The sequence below is a fragment of the Melanerpes formicivorus genome, unplaced genomic scaffold (genome assembly GCF_026170545.1).
Source record: "Melanerpes formicivorus ecotype bairdi unplaced genomic scaffold, bMelFor1.0.p_v2 SCAF_83, whole genome shotgun sequence".
Taxonomy (NCBI): Eukaryota; Metazoa; Chordata; class Aves; order Piciformes; family Picidae; genus Melanerpes; species Melanerpes formicivorus.
This window is the reverse complement of record NW_027142435.1, coordinates 987,405-1,009,106: the sequence shown is the minus strand read 5'-3', so window position 1 is coordinate 1,009,106 and position 21,702 is coordinate 987,405. Positions and strand designations below refer to the sequence as shown.

Genomic DNA, 21,702 nt, shown 5'->3' with positions numbered 1-21,702 from the left:
CCGAGGCAAGGGCCCCCCCAAGGGGAGAGCAGGGTTGGAGCCTCTCAACTGTTAAAAAAATTTATTAAAATGTCCAGCAGTACAGAAAGGCAGAGTCAGAAATGGGGGGGGGGGGGAGGGGAGGGGGGCTGGGGCTGGGGGCGGGGGCTGGGGACACGGCAGTCACGTCGCAAACAGCAGATCAGGAAGCGCCGGACACACACACACACACCGACTCCAACGGGGACCCCACGACCAACCGAAAGGGAGGGGAGGGGGCAAAAAATAATGAGAAACCAACCCCCAAGGAGGCAGCAGGGTGAGACATCAGCCCCGGCGGCATCGTGTCCCCACCCTGTGCCCCCCACAGGGACGCCCCAGGTGCCGGGGCCGGACGGTGGGGTTGGGAGGGGGCTGCTAAAAAACCAGAGTCACCCAGGGCCAGCAGGAGAGGATGGCCCAGGTGGGAGGCGAGGGGCTGGCAGATTAACACCCCCCAGTTTGGAGAGGGGGCACCAGAGCCCAGCCGGGGAACAGCCCCCACGCAGGGATGAGGGAGGGGAAACCCTGTGTGGGGCTGGGGGCTCGACCCCCGTTTGGGGGGGCTGAGCGTGGGGCATGCAGGGAGGGCTGGGGACGCACACGCAGCCGCCCCCTCCGGATCCTATTCCCTACGGGGCCGGGAATCCTAGGAGCTAAAGCCAAGGACGGGGGTGGGGAGGAAGGGCTATAAAAGAGGAGGAGAGGGGCGGGAGGGGGGTGGGAAATGTCACCACACCCCGTCGGGGACCTTTGTGCTTCCTCGTCCCCCGGCTCTAGAAGTAGTGGCCCTCCTCCATCCAGTCCAGCCGGAGGCGCTTGCGGTGTTTTCGCCGCTCCTTGCGGGGTTTGTGGTGGTGGTGCTGGTGGTGGGGGTGGCTGTGCCGGTGGTGGTGGTGCCGCCGCGCTCGGTGCGACCGCCTGGCTAACAGGGGGGGAAGGGAGAGGACCCAGGGGGGTCAGGAACTCACCAGGGGTGTTTTGATTCCACTCCCCCCCTCCCACCTCCCCCCATCTCTCCAGACCCCTCCGCCCCCACTCACGTTTTGTGCAGAGGATTTTGGGCCGGTCCCACTTGCCGGTGCTGTGGCACTTGATGGTGGGGACGTGGCGCTGGGTGAAGCCCTCCTGGCACTGGTAGCGCACGCTGGAGTGGATGGGGTACTTCTCCTTCTTCTTCCCCACCGTGAAGGCGTTCGGCACCTCGGGTGGGGGCCCACAAAGCACTGGGGGGGGGGACACAAACCCTCGTCACCTGCTTTGTCATCGGCAAGGGGCAAGGGGGCTCCTTGCTGCTGCCACCCTGGGGTTCTTCAGGATGAGCTCTTCCCCGGGGCCGGCAGAGAGGACAAAGCACCGAGTGGGACCCAAAGCAGGAAAGGAGCAGGGGACACCTTGCTGCTGGCACCCTGGGGTTCCTCAGGAAGGGTCCTTCCGCCCGTGGGGGTGGCAGTGAGGTGTTCCCCCGGACCGGTTAATTAATGACCTCCCCAGGGCGAGCGCCTCGTTAAGGTGCCAGGGGAGAGGCAGGCACGCTCCGGGCTGGCGAGGAGCAGCGGGAGGTTAATGTCGCTTCCCAGATAAGGGATGGGAGCTTAATGGTTTGTAATGGTGGCAAATCAAACAAATTAAAACGTGAGAGGGAAGAACTGGCTGCGGGGAAAGGAAAACGGGGATGAAGGATGAGCTGATGGAGCTCCCCTGGATGAGGAGAGGCTTCCTGAGGATGAGGAGGAGTCGGGCATGGTGGGATAGGAATGCTGGGGGCTGTGGGATGGAGATGAGGATGCCAGGAGCTCTGGGATGTGGGATGGGGATGGTGAGGGCTGTGGGATGCGGATGGGAATGCTGGGAACTGCAGGATAGGGACAATGAGGCCTGTGGAGTGCGGCTGGGGGGGCTGGGGGTTGCAGGAGGGGGATGTAAGGGGCTGTGGGATGAAGATCGTGGGGGCCGTGGCACGAGGATGCCAGGGGCTGCAGGCTGGGGACAGGGATGCGGCTGGGGGGGCCGGGGCGGACGGTACCTGTGCCTTTCTTGCAGATGTAGGGCAGGTTGTAGTTGCAGGGCACATCGTTCCACTTGCCGATCTCGTGGGACACCAGCACCACGCAGTCCTCACCGCCAGCAAAGAAGTTGTCGGGTTGGTTCTCCCGCCAGTTCTCGTATTGCTGGTGGCACAGGGCAGAGGGGTCAGAGCCCCTGGACCCCCCCCTTGCCCTGCACCCCGAGCCCAGCCCCGCCTCGCACGCCCCAGCCCCTCACCAGGCCGGTGTTGTCGGTCCACTGGAAGTCCTGCTCCACGATGCGGTCGTTGAGCCCTATCCAGGTGTTCTCGTGCCCGAAGCCTGTGGAGAGAAGCAGCCACGGCTGGCACGAAGAGCACCCCTGGGCGCTGTGCGGTGGGTGTCGCGCCCCCCCAGCCCGCACCGGTGATGAAGCTGTGCTCCTCCTGCGAGTGGATGCTGGTGAGGTGTCCGGCGCGGCGGCGGCAGTCCCGCTCCGCCTCCTCCCAGGAGCGCCGCCGGGCGAAGTACCGATAGCAGTGGCCCTGGAACTTGTGCCAGTTGTGGTCGCAGCCCTCCGTGTCTGTGGGGACATCAGAGGGGACCAGCCCGTGGGGACAGTGGGGACATCAGAGGGGACCAGCCCCGGAGCACCTCGAGCAGCTCCCCATTGCAGGGGTGGACTCCTGCGCCCCCACCCCAGCTCCCCGCGCTCATCCCCAAGGGGGCAGGAGCTGGGCAGTGTCCCCATGAAGGTCTCACCCACCCCATGGTGACACACCCGGGGGGGCAGGGGGTATGAGGGGGGCGCCGTCCCCACCTTTCTCGCAGTGGCTGCCGCCGTAGCTGGGCAGGCAGAGGCAGGTGAAGGAGTTGACCTCATCGATGCAGGTGGCACCGTTCTGGCAGGGGCTGGACAGGCAGTCATCGATGTCTGCGGGGGCACAACGGGAGCTGTGGGCACCCTGAGACTCCCACCCACCCCCTCAGCCCATCGCCCCCCCCGCCTGCCCCAGCGCCAGTGACCAAGGATGGAGACATCATTGGGGACCAAGGATGGAGACATTAAGCAGAGGACTTCGATCCCCATTGCCAGCCCCACTCCCATGCCACGCTGGCACACCCCGGCAGGGCCCGATCCCGCCCATCCCGTGGGATGCTCCCGGGCCTCACCGATCTCGCAGTTCTCCCCGGTGAAGCCCGGGGCGCAGGCGCAGCTGCAGACGGTGCCGTTGGCCCGGCAGGTCCCGCCGTGCAGGCAGGGGTTGTTCTGGCAGGGGTCCGCTGGAGCTGGAGGGTGGGAGTGGGCACCCTGAGTGCCATGTGTGCCCCCCCGCAGCCGCCTCTCCAGCTATTATTATTATTATTAAATACTTATTATTAAATAATTATTGTTATTTTATCAATATTATGGTTGTTAATTATTAATATTAATAATAATAATAATAATAATAGTAGCAGTAGTAATCATTTCCGAGGCTGCTTTCCCAGCTCCCGTTGCCAGACCCCCCCCAGCCCACCACACTCCCCGGTAACTCCCCACTACTACATTAATTTAGATGGAAGCAGAGACACCCCACAAACCCCCTCCACCCTAACCCCGCCCCCCCGGCTCAGCACCAGGCTGTGACAACCTTTTGAACTCGGGGGGAAGTCAACCTCGAGGTCCTCCCCGCCCCCAGCCCACTCCTGCCTGTGCCCATCCGCTCCGGGTGCCCGCGGCACCCTGCTCACCGTGCTGGGTGGTGTTGCTGGTGCCCGCCCAGACCAGCGGCTCCCTCTCCTCCATCCCTGGCTCCTCTCCGCTCCCGCTGTCGGCATCCAGCAGTGGGGACACCCCCAGCCCCCCCAGTTCAGCCGCTGTGGAGAGCTCGAAGAGCAGCCCTGTGCCTGGGGACTCCGACACCCATGGGTAGGGGGTGGTGGGCGATGGCCAGGGGCTGTGGGTGGCCGAGCTGGGGGGCACTGAGGGCTCTTCCCTCTTTGCCTCCCCAGAGGCATCTTCCTCACCGGGGGCTGTGGATGGATCTTGGTGGCTCGGGACACTGGAGGGGCCAGGGCTGGCCAGGGGCTGGCGAGGGGCTTGGGGGGGCAGGAGATGTTCTGCTGCCTCCAGCCCCGGTACAGAGAGGCTGGTGGGCTGCGGGGCCATGGGGGCAAAGCCTGTGGACCCCTCCTCGGCTGCCAGCTCCATCGCCTCCACCTCTGCCAGCTGCTCAGTGCTGGCCTGGAAGGTCACCTCTCTGGCCATAGGGGGAGGCGAAGGTGAGGGCACATCCCCTGCCGGGGGGGACTCGGCTGCTCCACCACTTGCCTTGGCTTGGCCATTCCCAGCCTCCCCAGCCCCCACTGCCTGCTCTTGGCTGGGCTCAGCTGGTGGCTCGGCTGCTCCGTGGGGAGCTGTGGGGCTCAGCCCTCCCTGGGGCTGGAGAGCAGCCGTCTCGGTGGGGCTGGGGGTAGGGGGGTGCCCCATGGAGGGTTCGGCAGGGTCGAAGAATGTCAGCGCTTTCCTCTGCCTCTCCAGCGAGCCCGGGGTCCCGCGGCTGTCACCGTGGTCACCACGGGGCTGCGAGGCCACCTCAGGGCCCTCGGCCACCAGCAGGAGCGGGGGCAGCGGGGGCAGCGGGGGCCGTGGCGGGGTGGAGCTGCTGCCCGGCTGGGAGGGGGCGTCCCCGGAGAAGTCCTCGGTGGCATCCGCGGGTGGCTGAGGGGAGTCCCCACGGGCGCTGGGGATGTGAGGCTGAGCCTCGGCCGCGGCCACATCCCGGTGGCCGAGGGTACCGTGGGGAGCCGTGGGGGCAGGCAGGGATGGGGGCAGCGAAGGGGGCGTCCGCGCAGGTCCCTCAGGATCGCGGGGGGCTATGCGGGGGCTCCACCGCGGTGAGTCCCCCCAGGCAGGCGCCTGTGGCGAGGGCGACACCGGAGCGGCGGCCGGTGCCATCAGCTCTGCAAGAGATGGCACAGCCATGGGGTTCCTGAGCTGGTGCAGACCCCCACCAGGACCCCCCCAGGCCGCTTTGGGGCATGGCTTACCGGGGCCGATCTCCTCCTCCACGGCGTTGGAGGGCGAGAAGGTGCCCGCCCGCCTCGGGCTCTTGGTGCCAGCCCGGGGGATGCTCCAAGTCTCCACCGTGTTGGCTGCGGACTCCTTCAGCTCCAGGGCCACGACGGGGGCCTGAGTGACTGTCCCCACCGGGTCCCCGGCCGCCACCGTGGGGTCTCTGGCCGCCACCGGTGGGTCCCGGCTCAGCAGCTGGAAGTATCGCCCATTGAGCCCAGGGTAGCTGCTCCTGCGCGGGGGGTGGGAGCCGGCAGCTGCCGTGCTGGACGTCTCTGCTGCCGTGCTGAGGACTGTCCCCAGCTCAGGAGGTGTTGGTGGTGAGCTGGTGACGCGCGCCTGAGCTGGGCTTTGGGAGGACCGTGGCAGGAGGTCAGCTGGAGGCTCCTCAGGGTCAAGACCTTCCACCATTTGTGCTGGGCTGGTGCTGGATGGATCCTGCCAGGAGCTCTCCGGTGCTTGGTCCACCACGTTGAGAACTTCGTCCTCATGGGGCCATGCAGGAGAGGAGGTGGTGGTGGGAGGCAGGGAGGTGCCATCGCCTACCCCCGGGCCGTGAGCTGCTCCTGAGGGTGCAGCCCCAGGGAGGTCGCCAAGCGGTGCTGTGGGGCTGCCGCTCGCCAGCCGCAGCTGCTCGTCCTCGTCCTCGTCCCCGCCCAGCCCTGCAGGCTCCGGCTGTGGCAAGAGGCCGTAGCGGTCGCGTGGGGTGTCCCGGGTGTCCCCCGACGTGCCCAGGTCCTCTCCGTGCTCCACCAAGACGTTGTCACTGCCCGGTGGGTCGGGCATGGGCAGCACAGGCTCCTCCTGCTTGCTCTGCCCCGCGGCTGTGGTGAGACCACAGGCATCAGCCGGGCACCGAGGGGCAGGACTGGCATCTGGGCACGAGCAGGGGCGCACATCCCACCCCAGAGCTCGGTACCGGGCACTGCAGCCCCCAGCCTCGCTCCATCCCAGGGTGATGTGTGGAGCTGGGCTCCCTTCCCCGCGCAGCTCTCCTCATTTGTCTCATTAATTCCCCAATTAATTATTCATCGGCAGCAATTTTCCCGGCCATGCCCACCGGCTCCCGAGGGAGGAAGGGCCAGGGCTGGGCGGGGGGAGGCGGAGATGGGGGAGGGATGGCGGTGCTGGCATCACAGCTGCTCCCTCTTACCTTTATAGCAGTAGGCATCGAACCTGGAGGCGGCAGGGGGGAACCCAGTGCGGTTGGGGAACTGGTAGAGGGTCCTGACCCCCGAGGCTTCGCCGCCGCATTTCCTGCGGGGGGTCCTGATGGGGTAGCGAACGCTGCCATCTGCCAGCCAGCCTGGGTCACACTGGTCCAGACCACCGTGCCAGGCCAGGTAGAGCTGCCCGGTGGTGGCAAGCGAAGCTCCCTGGCTTCGGCAGTGCCTCCGTGCTCCGTGCCAGGTGAATCGCCCTGGCACGGTGGCATAAAACACTGTCCCTGTGAGAGAGCAGAGCCCGTTGGGGGCAGGGGAGTGGCGGGAGGTGGTGACCCCAACGGCTTGGAGCTGAGTGGTGCTCCGTGGAGGTCTCTTTGTGGAGCCCAGGGAGGTGGTGGAGTCACCCAGTCCAAGCAGCAACCCAACCCCTCCATGGCCACCAAACCCTGGCCCCAAGTGCCATGGCCACAGGCTTCTTCAACCCCTCCAGGGATGGGGACTCCACCACCTCCCTGGGCAGCCTGTGCCACCCCCTGACCACTCTTGCACCCCTGAAGTTTTTCCTCATCTCAGACCCAACCCTCCCCTGGCACAATTTCAGGCCATTTCCTCTCCTGTGCCCTGACGCTAGAGACATGCATGGAGATACCCACGCTCCTGACCACAGCCATCACCCTGGCGCCCCTGGGCACCCACCCAGCCACCCAGCCTGGCACCCCTTGCCTCGCAGCTCCCGGGCGTAGCAGTAGACGTCGTACTCCTCCTGGGGCTCTCTGCGCCCATAGCTGCGCACTCCGGGCAGGCTGTTGCGGTCTCCATAGCAGCCAGGCCGGGACAGGGTGATTGGATACCTGCCACGGAGGGGCGCAGCGGGCACTCAGCGCCACGGCCGTGCCCGCCGAGGGGGTGCCCAGCCGCCAGCCCGTGCCACAGGCTCACCTCACGGTCTGGTCTGCCAGCCAGCCCGCGTCGCAGTTGTCGTAGCCGTCCTCGAAGGCAGCCTGGAGGTGCTGGGGGGAGGCGATGGTGGCAGAGTTGTCCTGGCAGGCGCGGCGGGCGGCAGCGAAGGGCAGCGCGTAGCGGGCACCCGCGGGCCGGTAGTGGAAGACGACGCCTGGGAGGGCAGAGGGTGGCACAGCTGGCACAGGGCACAGGGCTTGCAGGGATCGGAGAGGGTGCATGGGGAGCAAGGGGTGCAGGGGGTGCAGAATTGCATGGGCTGCAGGGCTGGCATGAGGGGTAAGGCATCCATGGTGTGCACAGCTGGCACACTGTGCAGGGCTTGCACACCTTGTAGAGGGTGCATGGAGCACACGGGGTGCAGAATTGCAGGGGTGCATGGGGTGCAAGGCTTGTACAGGGTGCAAGGTGCACAGCTGGCACAGGGTGCATGGGGTGCCCAGCTCACCTGGGGTGCATGAAGTACAGGGGGTACAGGGCCTGTACGAGATGCAGAGCTTGCATGGGGGGCATGGGTGCTGAGTTGGCATAGCTTGGAGGGGGTGCATGACGTACATGGGGTGCAGGGGGTACGTGGGGTGCACAACTTGCTCGTCAGGGTACATGAAGCACGCAGGGTGCAGGGCTCGCAGGGGGCGCAGGGCTCGCAGGCACCCGTGCCACCCCCACCACGACATCCGCGGTGCCCCTGCAGCCCTGCCGGCAATGCCAGCCCCGCGGCGCGGTGCCAGGCTCACCCGTCACGTCCAGGGGCAGCAGGTCCTGCTCATCCTCGATGCCGGCCACCACCTCGCAGCGGTACAGCCCCGCGTCGCTGGCCCGGGCGGAGCGCAGCAGCAGGGTGGCGTTGGAGCGGTCCCGGGGGTAGCCGGGCAGCGACACTCTGCCCTCGTAGGCTTTCACCACCTTGACGGCGTTGTCCTTGGCCACCAGGATGGGGATGTCCTCCCTCTGGCCGTCGGCCGAGCGCACCTTGCTCCATTTGACTCGGGGTGGGTCTGGGGGCTCGTTGGGCCCCAGCGAGGCGGAGGGGTGGAGTAAGAAGAGGCAGGGCAGGGCCACAGGCTCCCCCAGCCCCACTCGCACGGCTTGGTGCTGCACCCTGTTGATGTGGATCACCTTCCCATCGGCCTGCGAGCCTGCCGCAGAGCACAGGGGCAGAGAGACACAGAAGGGATTGGGATCAGCCAGCTCCAGCCCCCTGCCGTGGGCGGCGACACTTCCCACCTGCCCAGGCTGCTCCAGGCCTCATCCAGCCTGGTGCTGAACACCCCCAGGGAGCGGGCAGCCACAGCCTCCCTGGGCAACCTGTGCCAGAGTCTCCCCACCCTCACTGGAGAGAATTTCTCCCTCATCCCCAGCCTCAATCTCCCCTCTCCCAGCTCCCTCCTCCTGGCACTCCCAGCCCCTGTCCAGAGTCCCTCCCCAGCTCTCCTGGAGCCCTTCAGCTACTGGAAGCTGCTCTGAGGTCTCCCTGGAGCCTTCTCTTCCCCAGGCTCAACAGCCCCAACTCCTCCAGTCCCTTCCACAGATACTGCCAGGCTGTTGCCACTGCTCGGCCCCCAAGGGTCCCCCCCTGGGGGCTATCATCACTGCCCACCCCTCCCCAAACACTTGGTGCCATCCTTGCCCTGTGGCCATCCCCGGGCTGGGATACAGCATGGTGGCCACCACGACCTCCTCCTGCTGCACTAATCCTGCCCCAGGATTCCACTGCAGCAAATCCCACCAGCCTCACATCCCTGCCCCCCTCCCTGTGCTGCAGCTCTCCCTGCCTTGGGGTGGGTCGGGGGGTGCCCCCTGCAGAGCCCGGCCAGCTGGGCATGGGGGACAGCCACTAATCCCCCCCTGGCACCTTCCCCCCATCCTCCATCGCACCCCAAGCCCTTTGCTCACCAGGACACACATGAGGAGGGCACTGGGGGGGATCCCAAAGCCCCCCCTGCATGCAGCAGGGTGCTGAGATGCCCCCACCCTGAGACAAATCCCCGGGGGGGCTCAGCTGCCTGGCAGGGAGGAGTCTGGGGGTGCTGGCAGCAGGATTAAGGATTTAAGGTCCTTGCCTCTACAGGGAGCCCAGCACAGAGGGTGGGAGGTCCAAGGTCGCCTGGGGGCCTTCTCCCTCACTAATCCTCTGCAGCCCAGAGTAGGGAGGGGAGGGGGCTGCAGCTTGAGCCCTCCCCCGTGTGCCTGACCCCCACTGCTCCTCACGGCTCACAGCTCAGCCTCTGCTGCTCACTAATTACTTACCCAGGGCAGCGATGGGGAGCAGGGAGAGCCCAAGCAGGAGCCAGCAGCCGGCATCCCCCATCACATGGACCATCCTTGACCTGCAGGGAGCAGCAGGGGGCTGGGGGCGTTGCTCACCCACTCCTTGCTTATCTGGGGACAGAAATCGCCATGGGGCCACCACGGGCCCACCCCAGCCTCCCCCCAGCAGGGTGAGCCCTGCCCAGCGAGGTGCCCCCAGCCTGGAGAGAGTTTGGCTTCACCCTTGGCATGAAGCTCATGTTGGGTTTGGCTGGAGGCTGTTGTGCCACCCATTGACCCACCAGGCCCCCAGCCACCCCACTGAGGTGTCCCTCAGTGCCCCCAGCCACCAGTGCCACCCACAGTGACAGCCTGGCACCCACTGGAGGTGGGACACCCCACAGCATCCCAGGCTGGAGCTGGTGGTGCTGGGAGCACCCAGGTCCCACCCCAACCATCACCTGGCTCCCACCACATCCATCACCCAGGATGGGCACAGCCATCACCCAACTCCCCCCCCCCCCCCCCCCCCCCCAGCCCCTCTTGGGCTTTCTTTGGGTTTCTACCCAACCCAGGCTCCTCCACACAGCAGCAGATCCCATACTGGGGTGTGCTGCCCCCCCCCTGCAGCACACAGGTGCCCCCAGCTCTGACACCAGCCCTGCCCCCAGCCCAGCAAACTGGGGGGCACTCAGCTTTGGCAGGGGACACAGCAGGAGCCTCCCATCCCTATCCCAGCTGCCTGGAGCTGAGGCTTCAGCTCAGCCCCACCCCTGCTGCTCCATTTTCCAGCCCTTGATGCCTTGCTCTGTCCCTTCTGCTTTTATGGGACAAAAATAGCCAAGAAAGAGCAAAGCTGTGAGAAAAAAAGGAGGACCCCCCCCGCCCCCAGCCTGTGTTCCATGCGGGGAAAGGGCTCTGGGAGGGGGGCAGGCACTGGGGGTTGTCTTCTTTCTTCTGGAGAGGAAAATGTTTGCAGTCCCTTCCCTCCTGCAGCAGCTCCGTGGAGCTTCCTGCCCCTAAACCAGCTGCTGCTGAAGGATGAGGTGACCTGAGCCCAGCCACAGGGAATTTCCTGAGGTGCCTTTGCCCAGCCCTGGGAGCCCCAAAAGCCCTGGAGTAGGACCCTGGCAGCTCCATCTTCCCTGCTCTGAGATGTTCCAGGAAGGGAATTCCCCCAGCCCGCGGCCTCGGCAGCACCAAACCTCTTCCTGCAGGAAGCAGGGAAATAAACTGCTTGGCATGGTTGGACTTGGGGGGTTGCAGCTCCCCCCCGTGGGAATCCTGACTCTGACCTCTGGGGTGGTCAGGAGCAACCCCAGCACAAACCACCAGCACCAGAGCCTGGGAGGGATCCGGGGGGGGCTTCTTGCCTGCCCTCAGGGCTTTGCCAGGCGCCCACAGCAGGACACGGTGGGCAGTGGGGGGGTGGGGTCAGGGTGGGGATGGTGGGTGGGGCCAGTGTGGGGATAGTGGGTGGGGCCAGGGTGGGGAGGGTGGGGTCAGGATGGGGGGGTAGGTGGGGGGTGGGGTGGGTCAGGGTGGGAGCGGTGGGTATGGAATTGGGACACCCAAAACACTCAGCCCTGGGGCAGAGTGCTCCAAACTTCAAGGCCTCATCCTCATGGCCACGAGGAGGATGCATGGAGGGATGAGGGAAGGAGCTGAAGGGATCCAGGAGCGCTCCCAGGGAGCCAGAGAGTGGAGCCCTCCTGGGAGCTCTCTCTCAGCTGTTTACCCTGAGCTGCTGAGCTGGGAGCAGCTCCTGGCTGAGCAAACAGCCCCAAGTTTATTTAAATGTGAAACAAGAAAGTTGCTCTTTGGGCTTGAAAACCACCGAGCAACCTTCGCAGCCTGCTGGGGAGCTGCGTGCAGGGCCTGCCGGGGGGAGAGGGCTGGGGAGAGGGGTGGGGAGAGGGCTGGGGAGAGGGGTGGGGAGAGGGATGAGACCGTGGTCCTCGACCCCACTGGTGACCCCCCCCAGGTTGGCATCACCAGGAGAGTGGCTGCTGGCAGCAAGGAGCTGGGTGCTTGGGGCCGGGGGGGCGCGGGGCTGTGCAGCTCTCCCTGCTCCGTCGCCTCCCCTGACATCAGCAGTTCTGCAGCTTTGCTGTTGCAGCAGAGCAGGAGCCGCGCTGGGGAGGGCTGAGCCTGACAGCAGCCCCCGCGGCCCCCTTGGGGACTGAAGGCTGCGGGCTGGGGGGGTCCTGGGCTCCCTCCAGCTCGGGGGCAGGACACACAGCCCCAGCCTGATGATCCTTTGGGGCTCCTCTGCCCTCCAAGCGCGGCCCTGCTGGCACCGCAGTGACAAAGGAAGGTTCCTCGCCGTGCTCTCTGCCCACCTGCCCCTCACCGGACCCCCAGCCCCTTACCGCCCCCCCCAGCCCCTGAACGCACCCCGGCTGCTGCCTCCGCCGAGCCCTGCGCTGTGCTGAGCCAGCACAAAGTTTATCCCAAGGTCAGGACGAGCGTCGCCGCAGCCACCAGCCCTGCCGGTGCCACCTCCACACGCGAGGACCCCCACGCTGTGCCAGGCATCAGCCCCACGGCCTCGGTGCTGCCTTCATCACCGAGACCACCTCCCTCCCACCTCCTGCTGCTCCACGCACCCACAGCCCAGCTCCGGCAGCTCTGGTGAGGCAGCCCCGGGCTGGCACGGCTGAGTCCCAGCCGCATGGCACCGCCAGCACCGGCCCTGGCTTCCCACTGCAGGCAGGGGGATGCTGCTGCCAGCATGGCTCAGCACCACCAGCCTGTGCCAGGCTGGGGAAGCACCACCAGCCTCTGTGCCAGGCTGGGGAAGCACCATCAGCACCATTCCGCTGGGTCAGGATCTGGCCGGGGCCCCACGGAAGCTCAGCCGTGCCAAGCGGTGACGGCGAGGTGTGGAGGGTGGCACTGGGAGCTGGCACTGCCCAATGCCACTGGGAGCCCAGGGGGATGAATTTCACAGCGTGGGGGTTTCCCTCCCTGCAGCCAGGGCGATGCCATGAGTGCAGGGCACGGCGATGTCAGCAGTGCCAGGCAGCAGTGCCAGGCAGGAGCATGTCCCTGTCCCCCGTGTCCCTGTCCCCCCGTGTCCCCCAGCCCCAAGTGGGGGAACGGCAGAGGAGAGGAATCTAAAATAACGCCGGGGCGCAGCCGCCCCCCCCCCCCGCCGGGCGAACATTTTCACATCTGTCACTAGCTGTCACCTCATGAATAATTCATCTGCCTCATGAATATGCAGATCCGGGGCTGCTGATTAGCTCCAGCTGAAACCCAGCTCCGTTCCTCACAGCCCACCGGGCGCCGGGACGCCCCGGCCGCTTTCGGGGTCTCCTCTTCCCCCGGCCTGAGCCCCGCGGTGGGACAGGGGTGGCTGCGGCCCCCAGGTGTCCCCCCAGGGCAGAAGGGACATTCGGGACAATAGAGTGGGGGGCACCAGATTGGGATGGCTGAGAGGGGAGCGGGGGGATGCTGGTTGACCCCCCCCACAGGCAGCATGCAGCAGGACATGGGTGCCCCCCCCCCCCCCGCCCCGTGCTGCCTCAGCCCTGGGGGTGCCCCAAGCTACCCTGGACCCAGGGTGCAGCCCCTGTGACCGCTGCTGTCCCCACAGGTCACTTCGGCCCCAATGCCACCAGCACACACAGAGCCCTCCGGTGCCCACCCACCCACCCACCGCGCCCCCCTCACAGGGCTCGTCCTACACCCCCCAGCCCTAACCCCACCAACCAACCCTCCCCCCCCGCCCCCCATCACCCACCTCCCTCCCAGCGCCACGATGCCTTTACCACCCCAGCGGGGCAGGGAAGGGGGTGTCCACCCAGGGTCCCCCCCACTGGGGGTGGGGGTGGGGGGCAGGGGAGCTGCATGGCTGCAGCGGGAGCCCTGTGACGGGGCCGAGCTCCGCGTCCCCTCCTCTCTGCCCACAACAAAGGAATTCTGCACAGCTCGCTGCCGTCACAGCTCCCAGCTCACAGCAACGTGATGCTCCCCGCGCCCCCCCCAGCCGGGGAGAATAAATTAGCACCTCGGCAAACTGTGATCCCCTCCAATATGGGCCCTTCCCGGGTGTGATTTTTATTAGGCAGACAGTCTGCAGCCTTCAGCTTCGATTTTTTTCCCTCTGCTTTTTCCTTCCCCCCCTTCCCCCCCTCTTCTTTTCCCTTTATTTTTTCCTTCTTTTCCTCCCTTCCTTTTTCCTCCTTCTTTTTCTTCCCCCCCCCCCCCCCCCCCCCCCCCCTTTCCTCTCCTTTTATTTCCTCTTTTTTCCTGCTTTCTCTCTCTCCACAGGGAGCTGGAACCACCTTCTCCTGCTGTCTCCAGGGTCACCCCGTCCTGGAGTCCCCACGACCCCAGTGTCCCCAGGCCCATTGTCCACCTGCCTCAGTGCTTACAACCTCACTCCTGACCCCCCCCCCCCCAGCTCCATCCCCATCATCCCCACTGCCCCCAGTCCCAACCTCAGTGTCCCCAAAGCTGGGGCAGCATCCTGGCAAATCCTCCCCCAGGCTGAGTGGTTTGGCCACAGGCTGGTGAGCGACTCCCCAGCACAGCACCACCAGTGCCTGGCAGCAGAACTGGGGAGAAGGCTGGGGGCTGGAGGGCCAGGCACAGAGCTGGGCCCCCAGGACCGTCCTCCTCACTGGTGCTGGGCTTGCTGAGCCCCCCCAGCTTGGTGTGTGGGAGTGGGGAGCCCCCAAACAGGCACAAACCCCTCTCTGGTACCTGCACCCACTGCTGTACATTCCAGTATCCCTCTGCCTGTCCCAGTCCCCCTCCATCCCTCCCAGAACCCCTCCATTCATTCTGGTATCCCTCTCTTCACCCAACACAGCCTCAGGGCAATGCCAACTGGGCCTCATTCTGCCCACAGTGCTGAGCCTGCATTGTGCTGTCAGCCCTGCCTGGCACCTTGGCAGCCAGGGGCACCTCGGGGATGCCAAACTTCCCAGCTCCCTCCCTGCCCGGGAATCACCAGCAGCACCAGTGGGAACCCGGGGGGGGTCAAAGCAGGGGAGGGGTCCAAGGCACTCCCAGGGGACGAGTTCCTGGTGGGCAGCCCCCTGCCAGCCCCTGCTGCCCTCCTGCCACCTCTTGCCCCTTCTCCCTTCACCATGCTGCCTGCCCCCTGCCAGCCCCCTGCCTGTGCCACTGGCCACAGTGCCATTGTCCCCTAGCCCTGTCAGCCTCAGAGCCCCTGCCCCCCTCCCCCAGTGTCCCTTGTCCGTGTGGCTCCAGTGTCACCCTGTCCCGGTGTCCCCACACCTCCACAGTCCCCAGGCCCATTGTCCACCTTCCTCGGTGCTTCCAACCTCACTCCTGCTCCACTGTCCCCAGCCCCAGTCCCCTCAGAGTCCCCCAGCCCCCGGACACAGCATTTACAACCCCCCAGGGCCAGCAGTCCTCATGCTGGTCCCTCCTGGTCCCCCAAGTGTCCCTCAGCCCTGTGCCCCTCATGCCGGTGTCCCCCATCCCCATGTCCCTCATGCCGGTGTCCCCCCCAGCCCTGACAGCTGCGTCGTCCCCACCGTGTCCCCCAGCCCGGATCCATCCCACCCCTGCCGTACCGGTACCGCTGTCCTCAGCCCCCGTTCCCGTTCCCCGTTCCCATTCCTCATCTCCGTCCCCATCCCTGTTCCCGTTCCCCGTCTCCGTCCCCATCCCCGTTCCTGCTCCGCGTTCCCCAGCCCTGTTCCCCGTTCCGCATCCCCGTTCCCGTTCCCATTCCCCATCCCCGTTCGCTCCCACCGGCACCGGGCACCGCAGCGGGGGCGCGGCGCGGGCGGAGCCGCTGCCGGTACCGGAGCCGGTCCCTGAGCCTCTGCGGGTCCTACCTGGGGCCGCTCTCACGGCTCGCAGGGGGTCATCGCCGCCGGTGGAGCCCGAGCACCCCGCCGGCACCGGGGGCTTAAAAACGGGGCTCGGAGGGTTGAAGGGGGGGGTTCAACGGGCCAGACCCCCTCCCCCCGCGGAGGGGGCCGAGCCGGGCCGTGCCGGGCCAATCGCGGCTAGCGGCAGGCGCGGCCCCCCCCGCCGGTGCTACCGGTGCCACCCGCTCGCACCTGCCTGCAGCGGCGGCGGCGGCGAACCCGCGCCCGCTCCGCGCCCCCAGCGCTGCCCGGCGCAGGGCGAGGGGCGGCCGCGCATGCGCTGCCCCCCCCCCCCCCAACGGGGGCCGTCCCCCCTCTAAACCGTAGCCAACCCCCTCCCTAAATCTGGGTTGCCCTCCCCCCCCCCCACATCGAATCCGCCACCCCCCAAACCAGGGCTGCCTCCCTCCCCCCACGCCTAAACCGGGGTCGCTCACCCCTAAACCGGGGGCTGTCCGTCTCCCCCGCCCCCCTAAATTGAGGCTGCAACCCCCTCCCCAAACCTAGGTCTCTCAGCCCCCCTAAACCGAAGCCACCTACCCCCAAACCGCGGTCACGCACCCCCTAAACCGGGACCGCCCTGGCCCCACCGCACCCCAGCTCCCCCCTCCAGCAGCTGGGGTTTGGTAGAGGGCTGGGGAGGGGGGAGGTACCCAGGGGAGCATCTTCCAACCCCTCTGCACCCCCGGACGGCCCCGACCGGGGCCGTCCGGGGGTGCAGAGGGGTTGGAAGATGCTGAAGAGGGATGAAGGCTTGACCCCCCCAAAAAAAAAATCCACTCCAAGGTGAGACCTCCAGGGAGCTTCAATACCAGCAACGACCCCCCCCAAAAGATGAGGGGGAACCCACCCCTGAGCTGATTGAGCATTGGGGTGGGGAGGTCATCACCTTCTCAGGGGTGAATGGAGAATGCCATCCTGTCTCCCCCCACTTGGCAAGGACCCTTCTCCACTCCCCCCCCACCCCCACTCCCCCCTTTCCCTTTCTTTTTCCTGGAGGATGAGTCCAGAGAGCAAAGTTCTCATTTCCTGACTCCATTGTGCCAGACTTTTCCTGGCGTTTCCTGCCTTTTGTGACCCCCTCCTCATCCCTCTTGGAATACCCTCAGCTTTCCTGAGCTCACAGAAGCTCCTCTGTTTCCCCTTTCTTTATGCCCCTTGCAGCTGGTGGCCCTGGCCTCACATCTAGGTGCCCACAGTGGCAGGGGTTAAGGTTGTGTGTGTGTCTCCTCCCCCTTCTTCCTCCCCACTCCATGGTCTTTGCCAAGAAGGATTGGGGAGAGGGTCCCATGGGATCTGGCAGCAGTTTGATATCCCAGCTTCTTCCTGCTCCAAGTGGAACCAGGTGGTGTCACTTGATGGCTTGGCTTGGAAGCGACCTTAAAGATCATCCAGTTCCACCCCATGGGCAGAGACATCTTCTACCAGAGCAGGTTGCCTCCATCCCTCCATCCACCCATCCCTCCATCCCTCCATCCACCCATCCCTCCATCCCTCCCTCCACCCATCCCTCCATCCATCCATCCCTCCCTCCATCCATCCCTCCATCCATCCATCCCTCCATCCCTCCATCCCTCCATCCCTCCATCCCTCCATCCCTCCATCCATCAGTCCATCAGTCCAGCTTTGGAAATGGCACCCATGGGTGCTGGCTGGGTGGCTGGGTGGCTGGGTGGATAGAGGGTGCTGCACCATCTCCATGGTCCAGCACAGATGAGTGTGGCTTGTGGTGGAGGTAGGACCTCTGCCTGCCTGTGGTGGGATGAAGCCAGCTCCAAACACTCCCCCATGGCCCTGGGCACCCCTTGGGGGGGTGTTTTGGGTGTCTTTTGGTGCTGAGCACCCTTTTGGGTGAAACTGGCCAACAAGCCTCCCACCCCCCCCCTCCACTCCACGCTGGCTACTTCCCAAACCCTTCCTCTTGCTCCTCAGCTTCTCCTAAGCTTCATCCACGGAGCTGGTGGGGTCTGATCTGCCTGAGAGATCATGCAGGGGGCAGGGAGCAGATGGATTCATCCAGCTCCTTCTCACACCCAGCAGCAGGAGGAGGCTTTCCAGCACCCCCTCCATGGGCCACCGAGCTGGAGCCTGGACACCCATTTGTGCCCCTCCCAGGGCCACCAGCCCTTTGCCTTGGTGAGTTATGGGAGGTGAATGTTCTGACAGCCACCACCAGCACGGCTCAGGGAGGGCATTTCACAGACCCCTCTCCTCCCCCCACAGGCCTGGGGACCACAGCTCACCCTGCAGGGCTGCTGCCCAGCTCCTCTGCTGGCACCAGTGTGCAGCCCCAGTGCTGGTCCCGGGGGTGGTCACTCCTCTGAGGTGACTTCATGAGGTTCCCTCATCCCCCAGGCCCAGTTTGGAGCCCCAACACACCACCATGGCCACCCCTCTGCCTGGGTGGGAGATCCAGCACAGAGGCATGTCCCCATGTCCCCATGTCCCCATGGCCCCATGGCCCCATGGCCCCATGGCCCCATCCTTGCCTGGCTCAGGGTCCCCTCCACACTCCCACATCCAGCCCACCCTGGTGGCATCACCCCAAAGGCACCCCCAGCTCTGCCTTGAGCTGCTCCCACAAGGCCACATCCCTGCTGCACTCCACATCCCCAGCCCCACTGAGGACAGGCTGGGTGACCCCCGGGGCAGCAGCAGTTGTTGGGGTGCCTCCATGCCTTCGTCCCACCCTCTTGTCCCCCAGCCCTGGTGGGTTTGGCAGTGGTATCTGCCGGGATGAGCAGGGACTCAGAGCCTTTTTGAGGCAGAACGTTGGGTTTCTGGTGAAATCCTGCAGCAGTGTTGCCGTGACGACCCTCCCGCAGCTTCCAGCCAGAGATGTTTTCCTTTGTTGTGACAGGGACACGGGGAGGTGGCTGCCAGCAACTGGGGTGCAGGAGGATGATGAGGGGCACCCACCGTGAAGAGGTGGGCACCAACTGCTGCCCCCAGGGAGACCCAGGGGGGCTCCAGCTCCAGCGTGGGGCTGGAAAGGTCATCACGGCTCCAGCGTGGCCCTGGGTTGGCCCCAGCCGCGCAGGGGACAGCAGAGGGACCAGGAGCCTTCTGCCAGGGGTTGGGTAGATCTCAGCCAGGTCTTGCTCTCATCAGAAGCCGTAACAGAGAGGTGCTGTGGCCAGCTCGTGGTGTGGGGACACTGCAGAGCCCTGAAGAGGGTGGAGGGGTTGGCCCTGTGAGAGCAGGCAGCGGAGCACCTTTGTCAGCCCCAGTCTGGTGGGGTGGTGAAGCTGGGAGCCTCCTGAGCTCCGGTGCTGCCCGCTTTGGCAGCCGGCGCTGCGCTGCCGTGAGCAGGGTGCTGAGCGGCTGCCGTCCCACGGGTGCTGAGCTCCAGGCTCCTGGGGTGCCAGGGACCTTCCCGCCGGCTCCCCGGCTCCCCGTAGCGCGATCGAGGCCACAGGCCCCGGGTGCCTGCGGGGGGGGTGCAGGAGGGGACCCCATCCCGTGCCCCAAGGCAGCCGTTTGTTATTCCGCTCAGGTCCGCGGGCGCCTGATGGAGCTGGTTCCAGGAGAGCTGCCACATTCATGGGGAAAGAGCCTCATTAATGAGCACTCTGCCACCGCAGCTGGGGCCAGCGCTCGGGGCACTGGCACGGGGACCGGCAGCGGGAGGACAGACGGACGGAGGGATGGGCGGACGGACAGCTCCATGGCAGCGTGAGCCGCAGAGCCGCTGGTGCAAAGCCAGGGCTGGAGCGGGGCAGGATGCTCTGACCCAGGGTCTGGTCCAGAGGGGATGGGTTGAGATCTGGCACCACGGATTCCCCTCCATGCTGCCCTCTTTGCCCAGGCTGTGGTTTGATTCCGCTCTCGGCCAGCGCCAAAGCTACCCTGTGGCATGGGCTGGGCTTGGAGGGGTCCGGGCTGGGGGCTGCAGCACCCCCCCCTGAGGACACAGGGACCCTGCCCGGGCCAGGCCCTGCTTCCCTCCCAGCCCTGGCAGGATGCATTGATTTTATTTTCTGTTTCCATGGCAACTGCCTCCTTCCCTTCCCCCTGCCGGCAGCCGGACCCACTCCGGCACCCTCCCACAGCACCCAGACCCGCCAGCCCCCACCCCCACACGCCGCGACCCAGCGCAGCCCTTCCTTCAGGGACTCTCCCAGGCGGCAGTGCCCCCAGCCCGGCGCCCACAGGCAGGTCCTCGCCCTGCCCCGCGATGCACCACCAGCTCCAGTGGGCGGTGTGGGGGGAACAGATGGCAGGGTGGGCACAGGGCTGGGCTGGGGATGCGAGGGACCCCAGCCTGGGTCAGCCCTTCCCTGGCAGTGCCACCAGTCAGCAGCAGGGGCGGTGGGGCACAGGTTTGTTAGCCGGCGTGGCGATTCCCCCCCTGCGTGGGAGCACCCAGCAGCAGCTGCCGGCAGAGCCAAGCTCGTTAGCAGCACAGCGACCCCCGGCCCCTGCTCACGGCCGAGGTGCCACAGCTCCAGCAGGGTGGCACTGCCGAGGGGGGCACCGGCCCCGCAGCCACCCAGAGCCCTCACCTCGGTGGGACAAACCTCTGGTTTCTGGTTCACACCCAGGGCAATTAGCAGCTGATGATAATTGCATCCCTGTTACCCATCCCCTTTCCAGAGGGACCTGCCCATCGCCGCCCTGCGCGGCTCCTTCCCGGCTCGGAGGTGTCACCACCGCGTCGTTATTTAGCATTAATTAGCGTTGTTATTTAGCGCTAATTACCCGCTCTGCCAAATCCTGCCCCCTCCCTCCCTCCCAGACCCTCCAGACGAAGCGAGGATAAAGGCAGAGCCCGGAGAACAGGCAGGGCCCTGTGCCGGTGATCTCCGGTGCACAGGCGGAAGTGGAGATCAATTAGCACCAGTAATTAACAGCGAGGGACGGGGGAGGGGGGCACAGCACCCTCTGCTCCTTCGGAAGCAGCTTCCCGGTGCCAGCCGGGGGTTGCTCAGCAAACCTCACCCCTCCAGCACCGCACCCCCCCCCCCCGCCAAAAGGCTCCGGGAGCCGTTTCCTGAGCCGCCGGCACGGCACGGCGCCAGCATCCCGGCGGGAGAGCGGGGGGTCTGGACCGGTGCCGGCGCCTGGTTTGGCACCGGTTTCTCCATTAGCTCTTGGATAAAACGCAAAGGACCCCCCCCCGGAGTGAGGCTGAGTGCCTGGCTGGATGGCAGCCGGCAGCCAGCGCCATCGCCAAGCCGCTCCCGGCCGCGCTAGCCGCCCGCCTGCTTCCTCGACAGCGAGGAAGATGCTGAGGCCGAAGAGCCCCCAGCGGTTGCGGTGCTGGCCCCAAGGCGGGCAGGGGTCAGGGGGGTCGGTGTGGCAAGGACAGACAGCGGCAGGCGGTGAGGCGGGGGGCGGTGGTACCGATGGCAGCCCCCTCCCCAGCAGGCGCTGAGCCGCGGGGCAAGTGAGGCTCCTGCTGCTCTTGACCCAATTCCTCAGGCGCAACTCAGCGGGGGAGGAGGAGGAGAAGAGGAGGAAGATGAAGCATGTCACAGCGGTGCATGTCAGCACGTGTGCGTGCACACAGGGGCACACGCGTGTGCCCAGCGCCGGCCCTGTGCCAGCCCAGCCCCCCGAGGGCAGATCTTGGCTGCTTTGATTTTTGCTGGCGTGGAGATTTGCCCCGGGGGGGTTGCTGCAGAGCTCTGCTGTGCCATCACCTCCCCGAGCAGGGGGATGGGGAGGGGGCAGCTGGGGATGTGGTAGGACCACCATGGGGTGAGGGCTGGGCAACATCCCGGGGCACTGGGGCAGCTTCACAGGGAGCCAGGGCTGTGGGGGAGCCACGGAAGGACCAATTAAAGCAGGTGCTGTGTTAGGGGGGGAGGGGGAGGCATCGTGAGGGATTTCTCCCCACAGAGGTGTCCCAGGCCCTCCCCACAGCTCCTTTGCATCCAAGGGGGGCAGCTCAGCCCTGGCTGGGGGTGGTCCTGCCGGGTTGGGCAAAGGTTCTGAAGCACACAAGGATGCTCAGGAATGCTGGAGTGCAGAGGGATGCTGGAGAACACCGGGGTGCTGAGGGATGCTGAGGGGTGCTGGGGGATGCTGGAGCACACCGGGATGCTGAGGAATGCTGAGGGATGGTGGAGCACAGCAGGATGCTGGGGGATGCTGGAGCACACCGGGATGCTGAGGGATGCTGGAGCGCACCGGGATGCTGGGGGATGCTGAGGGATGCTGGAGCGCACCGGGATGCTGTGGGATGCTGTGGGATGCTGGAGCGCACCGGGATGCTGAGGGATGCTGAGGGATGCTGAGGGATGCTGGAGCACACCGGGATGCTGTGGGATGCTGAGGGATGCTGGAGCACACCGGGATGCTGGGGGCTGCCAGGCTGTGCCCGGGTCCCCGCAGCCCCTCACTGCGGTCCCTTTCCCCGCTCCCCGCCGCGCTGTTCCTAG

At 66.1% G+C, this 21,702-nt stretch overlaps 1 protein-coding gene across 3 annotated transcripts; it reads right to left on the bottom strand.

Annotated features, from left to right (window-relative positions):
- Window positions 1–46: 46 nt before the first annotated feature.
- On the bottom strand, window positions 47–15,483 carry NCAN (neurocan). 3 transcript variants are annotated; one of them, XM_068164890.1, is made up of 15 exons: window positions 15,281–15,483; window positions 9,459–9,538; window positions 7,946–8,347; window positions 7,188–7,362; window positions 6,972–7,099; window positions 6,236–6,529; window positions 5,058–5,906; window positions 3,759–4,970; window positions 3,198–3,314; window positions 2,845–2,958; window positions 2,449–2,607; window positions 2,284–2,366; window positions 2,045–2,189; window positions 1,062–1,244; window positions 47–939 (listed from the first exon to the last, which is right to left on the bottom strand). In XM_068164890.1, the coding sequence occupies exons 2-15, from the start codon at window positions 9,529–9,531 to the stop codon at window positions 749–751; spliced, it is 4,125 nt and encodes a 1,374-aa protein (XP_068020991.1). In that variant the 5' UTR covers window positions 9,532–9,538; window positions 15,281–15,483; the 3' UTR covers window positions 47–748. The 3 variants fall into 3 exon arrangements, with proteins under 3 accessions (XP_068020991.1, XP_068020992.1, XP_068020993.1); XM_068164891.1 differs by having other exon boundaries at window positions 47–943; window positions 15,281–15,481; XM_068164892.1 differs by lacking the exon at window positions 15,281–15,483 and having other exon boundaries at window positions 9,459–9,660.
- Between the last annotated feature and the right edge of the window lie 6,219 nt (window positions 15,484–21,702).